Genomic DNA, 22,387 nt, shown 5'->3' on the forward strand with positions numbered 1-22,387 from the left:
TTGATAGTTTTGTTTTCCTAATATGCAAATAGACCTTTTTCATCTCTACCTGATGACCAGGCTGGTCAGAGAAGCAAACACATTCATTTGGCAGACCTGTTTGCCAACTCCCCCTGACATGCCTGGTTTAAACACACTTTAGTCATTATTCCAGCCTGTACTCATAACCCTTGTACACACTTCGTACATACAATGTGTAAGAATATCAATGATCAGTGACTTATTAGTTTCCAATATTGTACATGCCACTTCTCAGACACAGATTATGACCTCATTGAATTGGGGGACACTGAACTGGCCAGGCCATCTGAAACTCATTACCTGATACCAGTGAGGCCCTTGCCTCCTGGCATTGGGAAGATATGAGTGTCACACCCACCCAGCCTCTTCACCTCCACACCGATCCTCACCACAGCCTCCATCCCTCTGGTGTCACCACTCCTAGCTACAGCCAGGCCAGTAATTGTTGTCTTGGTTCAGACAGCAAACCAAAAAAATCAGAAAAAAATATTTGATTCAGCCTTGAAACTGTTTGGAACTTGTCAGAAACTCAGAAGAGCCCATTGTGGGTCATACAGAAATAGTGTGTGCTCTCCATTATAACCTTTAGTCCAGTGATTAGGGCACTTGTCTGGGATATGGGAGACACTGGTTTGAAACCCTACTCAGGAGCAGGGGCTTGAATTCAGGAATTCTATCCCTGATCCACAGGTGAGTGTGCTACTCACCAGGCCGTGAACTATTCCAGGCTGGAATGCTCTCAATGTCTGTTGAAACTGTTCCACTTTAAATTTTCCTCCTCTAAAATTTAGGAAATGATTAGTGAAGGTACAGGTCACCATTAGGTGGGTGCAGGGGGAGGCAGTTTGGATGGGGGTGGACTAGACTGGCCTGGAGCCTGGCTGGGGAAGGAGTCCCAGGTGGGGTGGGTCAGGGGAATGGGGGGCCCAGCTCAGTGTGCAGCTCAGGTGCCATAACCAAGGTAGGGTGCAGCCCTCCAGTGATCTGCTGCTGTGATATGTTTATGAAGAAGCACAGGGCCGGAGATAGCAAGGAACAACTTCTTCCATGTTAATGGCTTCTTGAGTGCCAACTAATGGCTTACTGGGATAGGAAGGGGAGGGGGAGCTAGAAATGTTGAGGAGGGTTAATTTTACAGAAACTGGTCGGACAGGGGGTGGAGAAGGAAAGAAAAATATCAGTCTCCTCTCACAAACTTAAAGTTACTGTAACAACCATGTAATACAAGACTGTCAAGATTTTGGGACAGACGGATGGAATTTTTCTGACTAACCCTCTTAGCAAATACCCATTACAAACATTTCAAAGCACAACTATTATTCCCATTCCATTGTGACAAAAGGTACAAAAACAAGTAGGAGCTCTGAGGAATCACCAAGCAACCATATGGCCTAGTGTAGAGACCCCTGGACTGCGACTATTCCTAGCTCTGCCTCTGGACTTCTAAATGTCCTTGAGCAAATCACTTCACTTCTCTGTGTTTCAGTTTCCCCAGCTGTATAATGGGGATACTGAGGTAAAGCTTTTTGTGATCTACTGATGAAAAGGGCTATATAAAAGTTAGGTCTTTTTCCAATTACCTAGTTACAGTTTCTATCAACTGCAAACATAGGTGAGAACTACAACCGTCTAAATGACCACTAACTCTGACAACAAACACTTCTCTTTTTGTTAAAAAAAAACTAGGAAATTCACTGATAGAAACCTTCATTTGTGCAGGGGTAAGGTTGCCCAGAGGTATCTTGTGCTCTTCCAGAATGCTGAGTTCAGGAAACTCAAACCTCTGAAAACACAAAGTCAAGGTGCTCACCCATGCAACATTAACTCTGCCCTCTTTGAGCTGTGATCCAACACAGTCAGAGCACAAACATGCACACATTGCCTTTGAAAATATCACTCAGAGAATAGGGCACATGACAAAAGTAGCACTGAGTCAAATGCCTTCTCTCTGTTAAGATAGAACTTGTTTTTAGGTGAACTGTACTGAACAGCCTATACTCACAACCCTACATCTGTCCGACACTCAAATACTCAGTGTATTCCCCAGAAAGAACCACACACCTGCTAAATTTGACAATCCCTTTACACCCTTGTCACCCAGTCATACTTCTCCCCCAGCTTCAAAGAATGCACTGCCACACCCAGTCTTTTGCAAGAAGATTTATTTTCTTAAGAGAAATTAGCAAACCAATAGAAAAAAAAACTTTTTTCTCATTCCTTGGTCTCAGGGACACCCCCATCCAGGGGTCTCTGGCACTGCTGCTCCTGGCAGCTTCCCAGTTTCAGTCACCTCTGCTCCCTTCTTGGCCCTTAGCTGCTTCCCTAAGCCCCTGACCCCTTGTTGCAGGGATACACCACAGGAGCTAACTCCACTCTGGTGTACCTTCCCCTCCCCAGGATGCAGCCTGTCCCTGTCCATCTTCCCAAACTGCCCACGAGCAGCCCTTTAGAGCCCCAGGTATAGCCCGCCCCTCTTTAATTTGCTGGATTGGACTCACCTACTGTGGTCCAGGGTTGCTGACTTAGCCTATCCACTGGGACCAGCTACCCTGTGAAAATCCTTTTACAACCCATTCACCCTTATGTAGCACCCCTTAACCATCCAATTGCCTTCTTTAACATCAGTCTCCTTACAGGATTTGATGGACAGGCCTGGGTTCTTTTGAATCTCGTCTCAAGCTCAGCAGGATGCAACTTCCTTATTTTCTTCCCATATGAATTTATTTGGCAGTGCATCCACTCTCTTCGTTCCTTCCTAGCAGGGTCCCAGGGCAGTTGGAAGGAAAATTCTAACCAGAGGGTAACACCAACTTATTTGACAGATAGTTAGAGACTCTCAAGAAATAATGCAGACACATATAGTATATTCAACACAGTAGTTATACTAAACAGAAAGTAAATATAATTTTGGGGGGGGGGGGAAATAGCTCAGTGGTTTGAGCCTTGGCCTGCTAAACCCAGGGTTGTGAGTTCAATCCTTGAGGGGGCCATTTAGGGATTGGGCCAAAAATTTGGGGATTGGTCCTGCTTTGACCAGGGGTTTGGACTAGATGACCTCCTGAGATCTCTTCCAACCCTGATATTCTATGATAACATAACATGGTAAAACACTGCTCTCAGGGTCACTGGTGCCCATGCTGATAGTACCCATTAGTTTCCCATGAATCTAAACTCCTCAGTCACTGCACAGGGGCTGATGATCGCTGCTCTCAGGCATCCTCTTCATGCAGGAGTCAGGCTGCTTCTGCTCCTGGGATTTCCCCTCATCACAAAGGGGTGCAGGGCTCAAGGTGCACATTTCAATAAGACTACTAAAAATCCTACCTTTAGTCTCCTACCCTAGTGCTCAGACAAACTCGCAGCAGGCAGGCAGCGTGGACTCACAGTCAGAGCAAAGTTTCCCATGTGGTGGTGGATTTTCCCTAGGTAGCTGAAGCACTAATTCAGCCTGGCTTGGTGGGGAATATTCCCAACAGAACTCTTTAACCGGGCAGTGACCTTGGAGAGGGAAAGGCCCAAGCTGAGGGATGCTGCTGCCCAGGGGCCAGTTCTCAGGGGGACCCTGCATGAAGACCTGGGACTCACCACACAGCCAGTCCTGACCTTTCCATAGCTGGCTCCAGACTGCTCCAAATTGGCTTCTCCTCTCTCCAGTGCTGGGCATCTCACTTCCTGTTGGTCAGACTCACTCGTGTTCCCAGGCTTTCTCTTGTCAGTCACTTGACTCTGCCTCCCTCCTTTCTCTTAGCAGGGGGCTGGTGGCCACCCAGACACAACTGCTATCCTCTCCGAACTGACGCATCCCCTATCACTCTAAATAGTGTCTCTCCGCTCTCTCTCTTGGTTGCCTCACACATTAAGTCTGCCCCCTGATTCCCAGGTACAGTGCCTCTCCCTGAGGTAGTAGCATACAGAGTCCCATGAACCTAGATAAACCCATCATTAAGAACACAGACTGCCTTCTTCTCCCACCAGGTGCATTAATGAGGATTTTTGTTAGTGAATTTTAATTTAATTCCACAGTCACTGACATGCGAAACTGTCTGTCCACAAGCAGTAAGGAGAGTCTGGCCTTCATTGCAATGAATGAACAACAGTCTCCGATCTCTGAGAGCACCAATGACAATAAATAGTGTGAGAAATGTTCAACTCTAGCAGTGACTGCAGGGCTATGTGCACACAGAGGTCTCTGTCCTCCATAGTGCTTTGTGTAGGAAGCTGCACTGGTATAACAGTGGTGTAAAGTGGGCCTTACACATCACCAGTAGTCAACTGCACCCACTTGCCACCTCTAAGCTGATTGTTGCCAGTGAAACATAGGTGTAGTTGAAGCTAGACCAGCTGGCTCCGTGAGACGAGAGGCATGCTCCAAAAGGGAGCTGTTAGCAAAATCCATATTGTGCTTATTTCCAGATGAGAGCCTGGATGTAAGTGGATGGTGTAAACTGGAGAAGCCACGAGGCTGCTCAAAAGAGAAGTGCAAAGCTGGTGGGCAGGGATCCTATTCAATAACAATATCTAACAATGCCATGCTGTGTGTTGGCCTCTCTGCTTGCCTCCTGTACTCCTTGTGTTTACAGGGTTGCTGCCTGGTGTGCAGATGAAGGGAATTGTGATGCATTTCCCTTGGTGCAGTGCAGAAAATTGGCCAGATAGGTTTTGTGTGGGTGCAGGGTGTGAAAGCCACGGAGCGGCTGTGCAGACAGGAGAAGTGGGAGAGAGGGAAAGTAGCAGAGCACCTGAGCTGATTACTGACTGTTAAAGTGGGGCCTACCAAGATCCAGCCAATGCTTGTCAGGTGTGGGGAGAGTCATTGTGAAGGCTAGTACATGTGAGCATTGCCCTAGCACAGACTCAGGGCAACTTTACAGCAGTTGTGTCTAGGGAGCAGAGCTCTCAATCTACCAAGGGCCAAATGTGGTGCCAATGTGTGATACAGACCCAAAATGAAGGACACACACTGAACATTCATGCAGGGAACTTAAAATGCCAAGGAATCTTTTCCTTTAGTGTAAATGTCTCTTTCTGTAACCTCAGGTAAATAATTGTCAATAATAATTCGTGAGGTAAATAATTGTCAATAATAACTGTGAGGGGACACTCAGTTCATGTGTCTCATTGGTCGCTTCGTTACCAAGATGAGTTACAGGAGGTACACTGGAGCAGGAGGGATAGAATGAGGGTTTCTCAGACAAGTCGGTTTCCATTTCACGTTTATTCAGCATTTACAAGGTAAATGCTGGTGCCTAATTCCCAGATAGCTGGTCGAGTTTCTTTGTACCCTCTGGATCCTCCCCAAATCCTCCAAGCAGCACCAATAGGCCCAGAAGTTCAGGGATTACAAACCCAGAGCTGCGGCTGCAGAGACAAGAACAGGCCCAGCAGGGAATGGGGGTGTGGCTGCCAGGCTTCCACTTTTGGCTCCTCCCATTATGCAAAGGAGCTCCTCTCTGCACTTGTGCATTTCTGGTATAGAAACAGCAGAAATTAGGATGCTGCAGCTCAGGCAGTTACACCTCAGCTGAGACACTGCAGCTGCAGAGCTCACTGCACACAGGAAACCCAGAATGAAGCGCAGAGAGAAACCCTTCACCTCGGCCCCGGTAGATCCATGCACCTGTGCTGAGCCTGGCACAGAGACTGAGAGGGGAGCCAATGCATCTCCATGTGCTGAGGGTTACTCCACTTTAGGCCCTATTGAGGAGGCCCCCACTGTGCCCGGCGTATTTCTGAAGGAAGGTTGTGGGGGCTTATGGTGACTGTGGCCCCTGTGTTCTGACACATGGCCAAGAGGGCACAGGGGAGGGGTGACCTCCCCCACAGTTTCTGGGGATACTGTCACTGAAGATGGTAAAAAGAAAAGGAGGACTTGTGGCACCTTAGAGACTAACAAATTTATTTGAGCATAAGTTTTCGTGAGCTACAGCTCTCTTCATCGGATGCATTCAGTGGAATACAGGGTGGTAAGTGAGTGGCAGGGTGTGAGGGGAGACACACAAAGCACTGACCCCAGTGATCAAATGTGACTTCACCAATGGTGGTGATCAGGGATTTGCAGAGAGATGCAAACTGAGCTAATCAGAACAAAGAGGTGTTGTCGCTGTTCAGACAGCTGCAGCGACCAATGTCCTACACTGAGGGCAAGTCTACAGTACAAAATGTAGTTGACCTAAGTTATGTGAATATCTAGCCGCCACAGTAACTATATCGCTTTTGTGTGTCCACACTATACTCCTTGTGTTGGTGGTGCACATCCTCACCAGGAGTGCTTGCACCCATAGGCGGCGTTTGAGCCTCCCGTTCAGGGAGCCTAGCCTCTGGCCCTGGCCCTTCTGCCTGAAGCCCCACCCCTCCTCCACCCCTTCTGCCCCTCCTCCTCTGTGGGAACCTCGAGCCCCTGACCGTGGTTGCTGGTCCCCCCACTCCAGCCCCGGGCCGCCCTGACCAACCCTCCCAAGAGCCCCCAGCCCCAGAGCACTGGGGGCCCCAACTGGCCAGAGTCCTGAGCCCCAGGCTGGCACGCGCTAGCCCCAGCCCCCTCGGGGAAGAGGAGCAACCTCCCTGGGCTGAGGACATTGGGAAGCGGCAGGAAGCAGGAGGGGGTTCAGGGTGGAGCGTGGGTGGGGCCATGCCTGGCTGTTTGGGGAGGTTCAGCCTTCCCTGGCCTGCCATACCCCCCGCCCATGCTTGCATCAGTTTAACTATCAGTGTGGAGCATTGTGGGATGGATTCAGAAAGGCAGCAACAGTCAATATAAGCAATGCAGTGTCCACACTGACAGTTTGTAGACCTAGCTACATCAACCTAAGTGCTAAACCTCTCATGGAGGTGGAGTTGTTATGTCGGAGTAGTGGGCAAGTTACATTGGCAGGAGCTACATTTTAGTGTAGACACTTATGGAATTAGGTCAACGTAAACTGTCTTACATCAACCTAACTCTGTAGTGTAGACCAGGGCTTAGTATTACACGTGTCAGGGCTGTTTTTAACAGTCACTCTCTTTAGACCTGTGTGCAAACACAGCCATTTTAACAACACAAGCTTTGATGAAGCCAGGTTATACATATACATCTATTTCCCAAGTGCAGATGGATCCAGATGCCGTCTCCACGACATTATCCTGGGGGTAATTCTAGCTCACCTTGCATGGGAAGGCAACCAGGTGGGCTGCAGAACAAAGAGCTACACGTCATGTGGGAGTTTCCTGCCTGACCCTGGGGGGATTCGGGGAAGGAGGGAGCTGTGTGGAGCAGTGGAGTCAGTTTTTGCCCCCTGCACCAACCCCCAGCTGGTTTGGCCCCTCCCACTTGCCATGGTCAGGCTCAGGGCTCCTCTCTTGCTGCCTCAGGGAACTCTGGGGAAAACTCCACAGCACTCGCCCCACCGGCTCCCATCCCAGCTCCCGCAGCCACAGGCAGGGTCACAACTGCTGCTCCCCTGGGGAGACACTGGGCTTCTATACACAGGCACCTACAGGCACAGACCTGCTAATGGGGCTTTGCCCCACCCCACCCTTACTCCATGATAGCTGCCTGACCTGCCCAGAGGATGGCACAGTCTGCTTATCCCCAGTCTACCAAGGGGAGCTCAGGGAGAGACTGGTCAGCTCCACACAGACCTCAGTGCAGGGCACCCTCCAGCTCTGAGTCTCCAGGAATGTCACATACTTTGGGTTCAGTCCCTTCTCCCTCATAGGGAGTTTCCTACAGGGCAGGTTGGCAGAGTTCTTACCTGAGCAGATCACTCCGGTATCAAAAGAATGAGGGCACTGGAGTGCACCCCATCCTACATGACTGCAGTTCCAGAGAGCTGACTCGTCACCATCACAATCAGCTAGAATCAGCCAAGTTGGTCCAGATCCTTCTCCAAAATGAGCATTACCAAGGGCACTGACAGCAGGTCCACATCCCAACTGCTTACAAACCACCTCAGCATCTTCCATGTCCCAGGGAACATCACACACCGTCCCCCACAGATCCTGGTGTTTAACCTCCACTCTCCCGGCACAGGGGCTGCTTCCATTCACCAGCCTCAGCTCATCATTACCTTCAAAGAGACACAGAGCAGAGTTGCAGACAGAGCAGAGCCCATCCGCTCTGGCTTGGAGATTATCACACAAGGGTCCTGGGCTTTACTCCCTGATATCCCAGTCAGGCTTGTCACTGGGGAGGCAGCATGAGGTATCTCCTCCCCTCTGAGCCCTCTGGGCTGGTGAATGCTGAGCTCCATCACTGCTGTGTGATTCACCACCCTCCCTCATCACCCAATCTCCTCATTCCTTCGACCCTCCTCCCCCACCACTCACTTGAAAACATGTTCCCCCACCCAACCTCTCCCTAGCACCAGCTCCTCCAACCATCTCCAACAACCTCTCCTGCCTGGAAAGGAGTGTGGTGTATTGAAAACTGTTAAAATGCCAACCTGCTGCCACTTTAAGAGGAAGGGACTTCCTGGTCCTGTTTGCAGGCTAGGGATGGAGCGCTTTGTAAGGAAGTGGCAATCTGGGCCTTCAGCAGTCAGACTCCAGAGAGCCCACCTAAACGTAGATGGGGTAAGTTGTGCCTCTCTGCCTTGTGGAGCACCCTGCTTTGTCTCTCTCTGTTTTGGGGTTCTTGTGTGTGAGGGTTCATAGAATCATAGAATATCAGGGTTGGAAGGGACCTCAGGAGGTCATCTAGTCCAATCCCCTGCTCAAAGCAGGACCAATCCCCAACGAAATCATCCCAGCCAGGACTTTGTCAAGCCTGACCTTAAAAACTTCTAAGGAAGGAGATTCCACCACCTCCCTAGGTAAAGCATTCCAGTGTTTCATCACCCTCCTAGTGAAAAAGTTTTTCCTAATATCCAACCTAAACCTCCCCCACTGCAACTTGAGACCATTACTCCTTGTTCTGTCATCTGCTACCATTGGGAACAGTCTAGATCCATCCTCTTTGGAACCACCTTTCAGGGAGTTGAAAGCAGCTATCAAATCCCCCCTCATTCTTCTCTTCCGCAGATTAAACAATCCCAGTTCCCTCAGCCTCTCCTCATAACTCATGTGTTCCAGTCCCCTAATCATTTTTGTTGCCCCCCACTGGACTCTTTCCAATTTTTCCACATCCTTCTTGTAGTGTGCGGCCCAAAACTGGACACTGTACTCCAGATGAGGCCTCACCAATGTCGAATAGAGGGGAATGATCACATCCCTCGATCTGCTGGCAGTGCCCCTATTTATACATCCCAAATGCCATTGGCCTTCTTGGCAACAAGGGCACACTGCTGACTCATATCCAGCTTCTCGTCCACTGTAACCCCTAGGTCCTTTTCTGCAGAACTGCTGCCGAGCCATTCGGTCCCTAGTCTGTAGCGGTGCATGAAATTCTTCATTCCTAAGTGCAGGACTCTGCCCTTGTCCTTCTTGAACCTCATCAGATTTCTTTTGGCCCAATCCTCTAATTTGTCTAGGTCCGTCTGTATCTTATCCCTCCCCTCCAGCGTATCTACCTCTCCTCCCAGTTCAGTGTCATCCGCATGTTCTACATTCTAAGTTATAAAGTCGTGTTACATTGCAACCTTCCAGAAAGAGTATTTCATATATTTATCTAACTTCTCTGTGTTTCTGCTGTGAACATAACATGGAGAGCCAGACATATCCCACTATCCTGTTCTCCCTCCCCTCACACTTGCTGCTGCTCTGCCCATTCAGTGCCACCCCCGCACACACACACATACAGCCCGCCTGCCACTCAATGCTACTTGCCTTCCTCCTCTGTCTGAGTCACTGTTCCTCCCAGACCCCTCCCATTCTACCTGCTTCAAATTTTTAAATGTTTTCTCAGAAGGAATTAGAGAAAATGTTTTTCCCCATTTGCATTTACCTGCTGGTTACAAAGTATAAGTGCAGATTCATTTGTGATGACTATTTTATACCCAGTTTTTATAAAGCACATTCCCTTTCCAGTAACAGGGGCTGTAACTCCATCCTGGGGGGCAGGGGACCCCAGAACCCTCAGAGCAGAGAGCTCCCACTAGCTGCAATTACAGCTGTATATTGATGGGAAGCTGTGGGGAGGGGGGCACTGTTCCATACAATCTCATGGTGAAAACAAACCCCTGCCCCAGAGCACAGTGACTGTTATGGGAAGTCCAGGAGCTCTGGACCCACCTCCACATCCCTCTTGTTCAGTGGTTCTCAAATTTGTGTACTGGTGACCTCTTGTTGAAGGGATTCATTCTGCAACCCTGAGTCAGATTAAGAAACTTGGTGTCTCTTCTGACCCTTCCCCGCTTTGTAGGAACCCATGTGTTCGACTTGGAACAAAAGAGTTCACCTTGATCATTTTAATTTATTTAAAGGTTTTTTTCTGTCTGGTGAATTTTATCTCCACGTTCTCTCTCCACCCTCAATCACACAGGTAGGTATTGTTCCCATTTTACAGAAAGGGAACCTGAGGCAGTGAGAAATGACTTGAGATGCCCCAAGGTCACACACTAAATCTGTGTCAGAGACAAGAACGGACACTAATCGTCGGATTCCCAGTGCAGAGTTTTCACCATAGAACCATCTGTAAGTTACACAGGGGGCACAGGCTGTGCACTCATGTATTCCATGGTGTCCTCGCCACAGCAGTGTCTGGGGGTTTATTGTTATGATTTCCTCTTCGTGCCATTCCCAGTAGGGCATATCCACTGCAGCATGTTTGCTCTCTGGTTTCAGCAGCCACCATCATGTTACACCTGCCTCTTGCTCTTTGTCGCCCCAAACCAGCAAAGGCTGTTAGTCACGGGGCAACAATTTCACAAAACCATTTCTCTTCGCCTGCAATTTTTTTTGTTTTTTTTGTTTTGTTTTGTTTTTTGAATCTCAGTAGAATTCTCTGTGTTTTCACTCTGGTAAAGATCAGTTTTATCATGAGATTAAACTCCAGCTCTTCTATGTAACTTTCTTGGGAAGTTCAGGTAAAACCCCCCACTTCAGAAAATGTCCTTGCTCCGGACTCCTCAGCACCTACCCTCCGAGGCACAGAGACGTTGCAGAGCTATCTGCGATCTCTACCTACCAGCTGTGGTACCGCAGTTTGTCTCTAGCTAAATATTTGAGGTTTCTAAAATCTGACTTTCATCTTCAGCTTCACCTGTTCACACTGCAGCTACAGAACAGCAGCGTCTCAGACTGCAGCAACTCACAGAAACAGGCTGCTACTGAACAGTTCAGTGTCCTCACAAGTGCATCATTCAAACCCTGCTGAAGTTGGCCCAGCACGTTGGACGCACACAGGACAGCAGTGTTATTTTAAATGGCATGGAGTGTATATCTGGAATTATTCACAGGTTCCATACACAGGCACAGAGCTGGACGGGCGAAGAGGCTGGAGGTCATAATATAGAAGCCCACTCTGCTTTTCTTCTGATTAGTTGACAGGAATTTCTAAGCACTGAAGCCATTAGTTCACTAAAAGCAACTCCGGGCTCACTGTGCTACAAGACTGGGGTATTTTATAAAGCACACAGATTGTGACAGGGTCAAATCTGTGATTATTGCAAATATAAAAACCTCCTCTCTCAGAATAACCAATGGGAGATAATCAGAAACTCAAATTTACTTTAACCCCAACTGCCTGCTTTCCATCTGCTTCACTGACTTCTGGAATAAAACACTGTTTCTAGTGGATTAAAACTTTCTTCCTACTTCTCATCTGCCCAACTCACCCAGTGAAATAAAGCAGGCACTTACCTGTGGTGTCCTGAAGAAAGAGGAGAAGCCAAAGCAGCTGAGTGGAGAGATGTCCCTTCATTGCCAGACGGACCTGCCGTCCCCTCCTGACACTGCACAGCCAGCACGGAAACAGTCTGCCAGGGCTCCTCTGTGTCTGACAAGTGACAATAAAGCAATGGAAGGGAAATATGTAGACTCAGATGCTCGCATCAGCTGCGAGAAGGAACCAATAGAAACAATATTCACCTTTTTAGACATTATCAGAGAGTTTATCTAAATTTTTATGCCACTAAAACATCCAATACAATTCTAAAACTCCAGCTGTTACCATATATGAGTGACGAGTCCGCTTCTGATGTCATCTTTGCTTCAGTCTCGGATCATCATGTAACCGCCCTCCTTGGTGCAGGGCAGAACTGTGTGAAAAATGATTCTGTCTGATTAGTTAAATAACTCTAGAATGCTGCTCATTTGACAAACTAATTATGAAAACAAATGTGGAAAAAAAGAAACCTCTAAAATTGCACCCCTCAGAGCTGTGTGTGTCCAATTGTAGCTAGGCCACTAAAACCACAGAGTTGGGATGTTACCACTGGGGTCAGCTGTATCCAAAGGAGAAGTGACCAACCCCTGCTCCCTTTGTGGAATCCAGACTGCTCAGGGCTTCCTGAATGGCAGTGGTACATTAGTGGTAGGAGTGTGTCATGGAACTTCCTTCTTCAGAGGTGACCATCAGTGGCAGCAGAGTCTCAGAGGGCTTCCTGTTCACCGTGTCAGAGCTTGTTCTTAACACTGACTGACTAGGTTCTGAGTGACCATCTCGCATACCGTAGTGTAGGTAGCAACCCACTCCAGGACTCTCTGCCCAGGCCAGTGCTAGGACTGCCCTGTGTGGTAACTCCAGGCAGCACAGGCTGCGTTAGTCAGTCTGGGAGCAAGAGAGAATCACAGGGTCCTGGCCATTTCCATCCTTCTGAATAGAGAATCTCCACAATAGTCCATGCAGCTGAAACCCGTCTCTTCTCTATAGTGAAGAGCAGCACATTGGCCGTAGGACACGAGCTTTCCAGGAGACAGCAGCAAGTTAACCAGGAAAACAAGATAGCCGACATCGAGTGGAAAAGCAGCTGGGGGAGGGGGCAATCAAAGGTAAAATCCAGCCTGAAGGAGCCGTGTGTAGGTGTGTGTTAGAACAGGCCTAACAGAGGCATTTAGAATGGAATTTGAAATCAGCCCATCGCAGCAATTGTGGTACCAGACAGAAAGATGGCCTTGTAGGAAACAGCTCAAATGCAGACATCTCTGGCACTTTGCCACCCCTACCTCAGGAAGGCCAAACTGCCACAGTGTGAGCTCTTTGGCAATGAACAACAAGGTGTTTCCCCAACCAGAAGCCATCTTGGTGAGTGGCGAGAACTCAGAATCAGCACAGGAAGTTCTCTCTCATCTGTCCAGAGAGAGGCAAAGACCAGGAACCATGCGGCACCTACCCCAGCTCTGCCTTAACTACAGTCCTTGTCAGCGGCTCACCGTGCAAAGGCCAGTACAGCACAGTGCAGCCCCTGACCCTGAATAACCAGAACACAGGTCAGAGAATTGAAGAACTGACTGATAATGAAAGAAGGTGCTGGCAACGTTACCGGGAGAGGGGGTGAGCTCTCCTTGACACAGCTCTGATTGTTTTTTCTGCCCCAGGAAGTGGATAAGTGGGGCAGACTGCCAATCAAAGGCTAAAATTCACTAGGTGTTTGGAGCTTTTCATGTTATCTGGAGACTGGGCCCCACCTCATCAAAATCCCATCACCAGGGGCAGTTTGCCAGGGCTGGCAGTGCTGTGACAGGTGCTCCAAGGCCGTCCCCTTCAGAACAGGTGTCATAGAATCATAGAATATCAGGGTTGGAAGGGACCTCAGGAGGTCATCTCGTCCAACCCCCTGCTCAAAGCAGGACCAATCCCCAACTAAATCATCCCAGACAGGGCTTTGTCAAGCCTGACCTTAAAAACTTCGAAGGAAGGAGATCCCATCACCTCCATAAGTAACGCATTCCAGTGTTTCACCATCCTCTTAGTGAAAAACTTTTTCCTAATATCCAACCTCAGCCTCCCCCACTGCAACTTGAGACCATCACTCCTTGTTCTGTGATCTGCTACCACTGAGAACAGTCTAGATCCATCCTCTTTGGAACCCCCTTTCAGGTAGTTGAAAGCAGCTATCAAATCCCCCCTCATTCTTCTCTTCTGCAGGCTAAACAATCCCAGCTCCCTCAGCCTCTCCTCATAAATCATGTGTTCCAGTCCCCTCATCATTTTTGTTGCCCTCCACTGGACATTTTCCAATTTTTCCACATCCTTCTTGTAGTGTGGGGCCCAAAACTGGACACAGTACTCCAGATGAGGCCTCACCAATGTCGAATAGAGGGGAACAATCACATCCCTCAATCTGCTGGCAATGCCCCGACTTATACATCCCAAAATGCCATTGGCCTTCTTGGCAACAAGGGCACACTGTTGACTCATATCCAGCTTCTCGTCCCCTGTAACCCCAGGTTCTTTTCCGCAGAACTGCTGCTGAGCCATTCGGTCCCTAGGCTGTAGCCGTGCATGGGATTCTTCCGTCCTAAGTGCAGGACTCTGCAGTTCTCCTTGTTGAACCTCATCAGATTTCTTTTGGCCCAATCCTCTAATTTGTCAAGGGCCCTCTGTATCCTATCCCTACCCTCCAGCATATCTACCTCTCCTCCCAGTTTAGTGTCATCTGCAAACTTGCTGAGGGTGCAATCCACACTATTCTCCAGATCATTTGTGAAGATACTGAAGAAAACCAGTCCCGGGACAGACCCTTGGGGCACTCCACTTGATTCCGGCTGCCAACTAGACATGGAGCCATTGATCACTACCCATTGAGCCCGACAATCTAGCCAGCTTTCTATCCACCTTATAGTCCATTCAACCAGCCCATACTTCTTTAACTTGCTGGCAAGAATACTGTGGGAGACGGTGTCAAAAGCTTTGCTAAAGTCAAGGAACAACACGTCCACTGCTTTCCCCTCATCCACAGAGCCAGTTATCTCGTCATAGAATCATAGAATCATAGAATATCAGGGTTGGAAGGGACCCCAGAAGGTCATCTAGTCCAACCCCCTGCTCAAAGCAGGACCAATTCCCAGTTAAATCATCCCAGCCAGGGCTTTGTCAAGCCTGACCTTAAAAACCTCTAAGGAAGGAGATTCTACCACCTCCCTAGGTAACTCATTCCAGTGTTTCACCACCCTCTTAGTGAAAAAGTTTTTCCTAATATCCAATCGAAACCTCCCCCACTGCAACTTGAGACCATTACTCCTCGTTCTGTCATCTGCTACCATTGAGAACAGTCTAGAGCCATCCTCTTTGGAACCCCCTTTCAGGTAGTTGAAAGCAGCTATCAAATCAAATCAAATCAAATCAAATCAAATTGGCACCAGCTCCTCCAACCATCTCCAACAACCTCTCCTGCCTGGAAAGGAGTGTGGTGTATTGAAAACTGTTAAAATGCCAACCTGCTGCCACTTTAAGAGGAAGGGACTTCCTGGTCCTGTTTGCAGGCTAGGGATGGAGCGCTTTGTAAGGAAGTGGCAATCTGGGCCTTCAGCAGTCAGACTCCAGAGAGCCCACCTAAACCTAGATGGGGTAAGTTGTGCCTCTCTGCCTTGTGGAGCACCCTGCTTTGTCTCTCTCTGTTTTGGGGTTCTTGTGTGTGAGGGTTCATAGAATCATAGAATATCAGGGTTGGAAGGGACCTCAGGAGGTCATCTAGTCCAATCCCCTGCTCAAAGCAGGACCAATCCCCAACGAAATCATCCCAGCCAGGACTTTGTCAAGCCTGACCTTAAAAACTTCTAAGGAAGGAGATTCCACCACCTCCCTAGGTAAAGCATTCCAGTGTTTCATCACCCTCCTAGTGAAAAAGTTTTTCCTAATATCCAACCTAAACCTCCCCCACTGCAACTTGAGACCATTACTCCTTGTTCTGTCATCTGCTACCATTGGGAACAGTCTAGATCCATCCTCTTTGGAACCACCTTTCAGGGAGTTGAAAGCAGCTATCAAATCCCCCCTCATTCTTCTCTTCCGCAGATTAAACAATCCCAGTTCCCTCAGCCTCTCCTCATAACTCATGTGTTCCAGTCCCCTAATCATTTTTGTTGCCCTTCGCTGGACTCTCTCCAATTTATCCACATCCTTCTTGAAGTGTGGGGCCCAAAACTGGACACAGTACTCCAGATGAGGCCTCACCAATGTCGAATAGAAGGCAATTAGGTTAGTTAGGCATGACTTGCCCTTGGTGAATCCATGCTGACTGTTCCTGATCACTTTCCTCTCCTCTAAGTGCTTCAGAATTGATTCCTTGAGGACCTGCTCTATGATTTTTCCAGGGACTGAGGTGAGGCTGACTGGCCTGTAGTTCCCCAGATCCTCCTTCTTCCCTTTTTTTAAAGATGGGCACTACATTAGTCTTTTTCCAGTCGCTCGGGACTTCCCCCCATCGCCATGAGTTTTCAAAGATAATGGCCAATGGCTCTGCAGTCACATCCGCCAACTCCTTTAGCACTCTCAGATGCAGCGCATCTGGCCCCATGGACTTGTGCTCGTCCAGCTTTTCTAAATAGTCCCGAACCACTTCTTTCTCCACAGAGGGCTGGTCACCTCCTCCCCATGCTCTGCTGCCCAGTGCAGTAGTCTGGGAGCTGACCTTGTTTGTGAAGACAGAGGCAAAAAAAGCATTGAGTACATTATCTTTTTCCACATCCTCTGTCACGAGGTTGCCTCCCTCATTCAGTAAGGGGCCCACAATTTCCTTGACTTTCTTCTTGTTGCCAACATACCTGAAGAAACCCTTCTTGTTCTTCTTAACATCTCTTGCTAGCTGCAACTCCAGGTGTGATTTGGCCTTCCTGATTTCACTCCTGCATGCAGATCTCTGCTTAAAGCCTGGTGTCTGGAATGGGGCCAGCAGAGCTCCCTACCCGAGGGAAGCTGGGGCAGAAGCCCGAGGTGTGGGGCAGGCGAGCCTGTGGCTGGGAGATGAGAGGATGGGATCAGAAGTCTGGACATGAGGGGTAGCTGTGGAGACCTCAGAAAGAGCCATGTGGGCTAGTGAGGTCCTGCCCCTGTGTAGCTGGGAGGGGCTTGATGAAGCAGGTGGGAGAGCTCTGCTGTGAAGTTGAAGAAGGGGATACATTTCAGTGGTATAACTGACCCAAGGCAGGGGCCCTTAACCGCCCAGTCTTGGGTGTGAGCACTTATGGAACTGAAAGAGGGGAAACTGAGGCAGGATGGCCACATTTCCACACCATGGGGGCCTGTGCCATACTGCACCCTGTGGTACTACTGACCTGGGGTTAGAAGTTGGGAGAGAAGTCCTGAAACCTCCTAAATCCCACTTCCAGAAAGCACAGAATATCCATAGGGTCCTGCTACTGGGCTTTCATGACTTATACTGAGTTTAGGATATGACTTAAACCAGGAAGTGTCTTGGCTTTGCCCCACATGGAGAATGCATGTGTGTATGTTGGGGGTGGGGGAGTAATAAAAATTGTGCTTCTGTCCCTGTGACTAGGTGCTGTAACCATTTCCTGTTGTTAGAATTTCCTATTTACTCCTTTACACTGATATATTTTACTACTTGCCTTGATTTGCTCCCCCGCAGAAAGAGAAGAACCTTTCCTGAAAGCCCTGTTAGTCTCGGTTTATTTCACAGTTTGGAAAACACCAAAGGGATCAGTATGGAGTCCCGAAGAGAGACAGGCACAGTGTGGGGTCCGTGCTGTTCTCCCAGCCTGGCCAATCTGAGCGGAAGGCAGGGATACTCCTCCCATTTGAAGGTGCAGAGCACAGAAAGGAGAACTGGACCATCTCCCCAACACTCACAGCACTGGAGGCCCAGGGCGCAGGAAGCTGAGGCAATGCAGCAGCACCACCTTCATTGTGACCCCTGAGACGTTCCTATGCTTGACTCCTCGTTTTTGGCCTCTGCTGCTCATGGGGGAGTAACTGAGGCTGGAGGGGGCAGATCCTCTCCCTGTGTCACCATCACCCTGTAATCCTTCAGTGATTTCACTGCACAAGAAACTCCCACCAGGTGCAGGGCTCAGTACAAGAGACGAACTGGAACTTCTGAGTCCATCTCTTATTTGGTAGTTCCAAACTCCTAGCCAGGAATCTGGAGGGCCATGGTCTCCAGGACATTGCAGCAGTCTGGCGGGAGTCAGTCCCAGTTCTCTCTCAGTCATGGTGTAGTGCGGGGAGGGGACACATGGTGCCAGTACCTCTCAGTTTGGCTCAGGCCTGGCTATGTCGTGCTCCCCAGCCCAGCTGGGAGGCTAAAGCAGCAGGATCTTTCCTGATGGAATGGAACTATCAGCCTCAGTACAGTACAGGAGAACATGGTCATGATCCTGCCCTCCCCCTCCGGGAACAGGGGCCATGACGAGAGGGCAATGTAGGAAAGCAGCCTCAGTGGCTTCCCAGGGGCACCCACTCCCGTTGGTGCACTGCCTCTGCTCCTAAAGCCCAGAACAGCCTGACCTGCCTCTGAGTTGAGCATTCAGTATCCGTGTGAGGCAAACCCACAGCCAGACCAAGGCTGCTCACTCAGCTGCACTGACTCACCGCAGGCCATTTAGTGCAGAGCAGGTTCACTGCTCTATCTGGGCATTTATCTTTCCCCCACTGAACCCTCCACACTTGCGAATAGGGTTGCTCTCAAGACCAGGGGGGCTGACAGTTTGCGGAGGTTTGGGGAGTCTCTCCGGTGCATTTCCCTACAGGAGAGGGCACTGGTGCTCAACCAAATTGATCCTGTCCATGCTCTGGAACAGGCTCAACATCCTGACCCCATCCTGGGCACCCTGGCTGGTCTACAGAATAAAATCTTGGAGTTCTTCTGGCCAGGGGTGTGCTGGGTCTCTCCAGGTATCCTGAGCCTCTCCCCAGAGGAGGGAAGACAGGGTCTGCTCTTCTTCCGCAGTCAGGTCCATTTCTTCCACCTCCAGGCCCTGCACAGGCTCCTTTCTGGTGCAGGTAGTCCGGCATAGAGCATGCTAGCGCATGCCTTTGTCTGACCCCTCCGAGATCTCCCATACAATTGACAGCTCTTCTATCTCCACCTAAGGGTTCTCCCACGAGACCTTTGTGAGTTGCTCGTCTTTTACCAGGACCTCCTCAGGACCTAGAAGCTATTCTTTGCGACCAGGTACGTGGCCGCCGCTACTACAAAATCACTACCTAGGTGTGCAGGTGGCAGAGTCCCCCTCGGTACACCAGAGGCTGGTCCCAGCTGGTGCAACCAGGATCCCCTGGACTATGACCGGATGGACTGGGTGCACCCCTATGGTGCTCAACCAGCGCATGGGGTTCTCCACCGCACACAGTTCTCGTTGCATCCTCCAAGAGATGAGGGCAGCCCTACCACCCAGCTCTTGTGTTTTCCTTGAGTGGGTCCTGTCGCAGGCTTCTCCGTGTCTGCCCCTCACCCATGGCCCTTCAGACCTTACCACTGGCCACCTGCCCCATAAGTATCCCAGGCCACCCTCTATGTACCATGTGAGATGGCTGTGAGATATGCAACTAATCTGTCTCTGAACAGCACCCAGAAAACAACTATGCACTCATGCTCCTCACCCTTCATTTCCTTACCCTTGTGTCCTGCCTTGACACCAAGTGGTGGGTGTGATGGGTTCACCCGGGGGTTCCACCTGGAACTGGGTATCACTGAGCCCTCTGACCACCAGCTTGGGCACCCTCTCACACTGTACTTCCTTGACAAGGTGCAAAGCCTTCCAGCCTTCACTTTCATAACCATACATACAGGTAGAGACACAGTCAGCTACAGTTACATGCAGGCTCTCTGACCAGCCCCTGCATAGGAAGGCTACAGCTAAGGCTACTTCAAGCTCCTCATGCATGCACCCTCTCTGGAGTGTAAACCCAAAATTATGCCTTCTTACCCTGCACTGGGAACTGTACAGCGTAAGCTCATAAAATTCGCCCCCTCCATCAATGTGGAGAGCAACATACAACAGCCTTTGCCCCTGAGTTATGATTCCCACACACTTCACTCCAACTCACTGGTTTCGATAATGCAAAAACAAATTTATTAACAACAAAAGATAGATTTTAAGTGGTTATAAATGATAGCAAACAGATCAAAGCATAATACCTAGCAAATAAACAAAAAATGCAGACTAAGCTAATATACTAAATAGATTGGATATGAATAGCAGATTCCCACCCTAAGAGATTATATAATCAGGCTGCAGTTTCTTAATGGGCAAGCTGCACTTGCTTTACAGCTTGGAATCCCAGGTGTTTCATTCACAGGGTAAAAGTCCCTTTAGCCTGGGTCCAGCACTTCCCACAGTTCAACCTTTGTTCTTCAGGTGTTACCAGGAATCTTCTTGTGTGGGGAACGAAGAACACCAGATGATGTCACTCCCTGCCTTATGTAGCTTTTGTATATGGCAGGATCCCTTGGTTTCCAAAGCTTGGTTCCCAGATGAGTCTTGGAAAAATAATGACATCCCAAGATGGAGTCGAGAGACTTGTGGTCTCATCACATGTCCTCATAGAGTCACAGCAGCCATTACTTACAGGCTGTCTGTGGCACTCACAGGAAGACTCACGGGGTGGGGGATAAGCTTCTCCGAAGACTCATTTTTTTTTCCTAATGGCCCATCCCATGATCCTTCCCCACCCACTACCTAGACTGAAAGCATCTTATCCAGTGGGCATTATTAAAGTGTATCTACTTTTGAAATACAGATACATAGTACATATTCATAACTTTAGATACAAAAATGATACATGCATACAAATATGATAATCATATTAGCAAATCATAACTTTTCCAATAACATCTCACATCACTTGTTTTGCATAAACAATCACAATCATAATAATATCCTAGCAATATCACTGCAAAAAATATGGGGTGCAGTGTCACAGTGGGACCTCCTATCACCCAAGGAGGGTGGGGAACCCTGGTGGGTCAGTCTGTATTTCACCCTGGTCCCACGGCCTGGTAGGTATATTAGTTGGTGGCTCCTTCAAGGAGCCATGAACTCAGGCGTGTACCTGGCACGGTTTACAACTACCCCCAAAACCTGCTTGTTTTCCAGTGAGGGAGACCCTGATGAACATTTATATTGAGTGCACCAGTTCACAGCCCCTCTTCTGGCTCCTCCAGAACCTCCTCTTCCAATTCTGTCTGAACTTTCCCCCACACTTCGTGATTTACGCACCCCATCCTTGGCCCAACAAAGTCATCAGACCTCCTTGTCAATCTCCTCCTGGCGCTGGCCAAGGTGGGCATTCACCAAAAAGCTGGACAGAAGGGGGTGCTCTTCTTCTGTGAGGCCTATTTCCAAACATCCCTCAAGACATGTCTCAGGGCAGAGTTCCTCTGGCAAGTGGGCGCTGTCTGGGGTTCTCTGCTCAGTGTCCCCCTCTGGATCCCTGATTTTATATCTGTGATCCCTGATTTTCATTTGTTGTCCCCTGAAATTATTCGATGCCTGGGTCCAATGAATCCCACACTTAGGCTGAGGGGAGTTGCCTTTAGATGTGGGCAGGCTTACACCCACCCATCCCCAGTGCTTCAGTGATCCAGCCCTCAGGGATGCTGCAGCAGCCTATCCCTGAGCAGGCCATGGGTCAGATGATCCCCGGCTCAGGTATTTCCCTGACCCTGCCACGGCTGCAAGTTACTCTGTGCAACAGCCCTACCTGGCCAGAAACCTCTTGATACCTCACCTTGTCACAGACGGGTCCCTAGGCTTCAAGCCTGCCCTTGATCTGATTCCTGTTCCTGTCCCAGCCTTGCCCAAGCATCCTTCCAGCTCACTCCAGCATTTTCTGCGCCTTACTCTGACCTTTTGCTCCAGCCTTGTTACTGACCTGCTCCAGGCCCACTTCTGCCTTCAGACCCTGGGAGTGACTCCAGTCTGGCTTCTGCCCTTGAACTGCATCTGCACTCTGACTCCAACACTGATTTGGCTTGTCTATGGACTCTGACATGGGTTCTGACCCACAGCCTGTCCCCAGATCCTGGTTTCAAAAGCGCTGCCTTTAGCCCGGTGCCAACCCTACATCCAGCTTCGACCACCACTCCACCCAACAGGCCTGACTGCCTGCAACCAGAGTCTGACAATCGACACTAGAGCTTTGTGGGCATTGCAGGCTGTCAAATACCAGTGCCCACCCCAAGCTCTCATTACCAGTTACAGCAATGATCTCACTAGTCTGGAATGGCGTAAAAAAGGAAATATCACATGCCTGTGAGCTCTTGGGGCATAAATGTGGGATGCCCACACTAGGGTCTGAATGGAAACTGGGCACTGTGAGTCAGTGTGTCAGTCCAACAGTGCCCCACCTGGCCAAGCAGGGTGTGGCATCGGCTGTCTCAGCTCAGTGGGGCTGTCAGTCTGTTGCTGTTGCTCAGGATTCTGAAAAACCCTCTCGGATCTCAGGTCTGTCAGGGGGTTGGTAGGGGAACCAAGGCCCATCCACTTTCCTGGGTCCCAGCTTAAGGCCCTCAAGTTAGACCAGCTTGTCCTAGCCTCAGGCCTCAACCACTGGCAGTTGATGTCCTTGAGCCTATGCAACAGGGTCTTAGGCCACATAGAAATGTGT

The 22,387-nt window shown here is 49.4% G+C and overlaps 1 protein-coding gene across 1 annotated transcript in view; it reads right to left on the reverse strand.

The window, feature by feature from the left end:
- The window catches only part of LOC140907236 (scavenger receptor cysteine-rich type 1 protein M130-like), a 71,744-nt gene extending 54,062 nt beyond the window's left edge, over positions 1 to 17,682 (reverse strand). Inside the window, exons 1-3 of the mRNA XM_073332754.1 lie at positions 17,627 to 17,682; positions 11,737 to 11,828; positions 7,752 to 8,066 (exon numbers count right to left, since the gene is read on the reverse strand). Coding sequence (XP_073188855.1) covers positions 7,752 to 8,066; positions 11,737 to 11,828; positions 17,627 to 17,682 — 463 coding nt within the window. The remainder of the gene's footprint in view (positions 1 to 7,751; positions 8,067 to 11,736; positions 11,829 to 17,626) is intronic.
- Positions 17,683 to 22,387: the final 4,705 nt, after the last annotated feature.

This window comes from Lepidochelys kempii, chromosome 1 (assembly GCF_965140265.1).
Source record: "Lepidochelys kempii isolate rLepKem1 chromosome 1, rLepKem1.hap2, whole genome shotgun sequence".
NCBI lineage: Eukaryota > Metazoa > Chordata > Testudines > Cheloniidae > Lepidochelys > Lepidochelys kempii.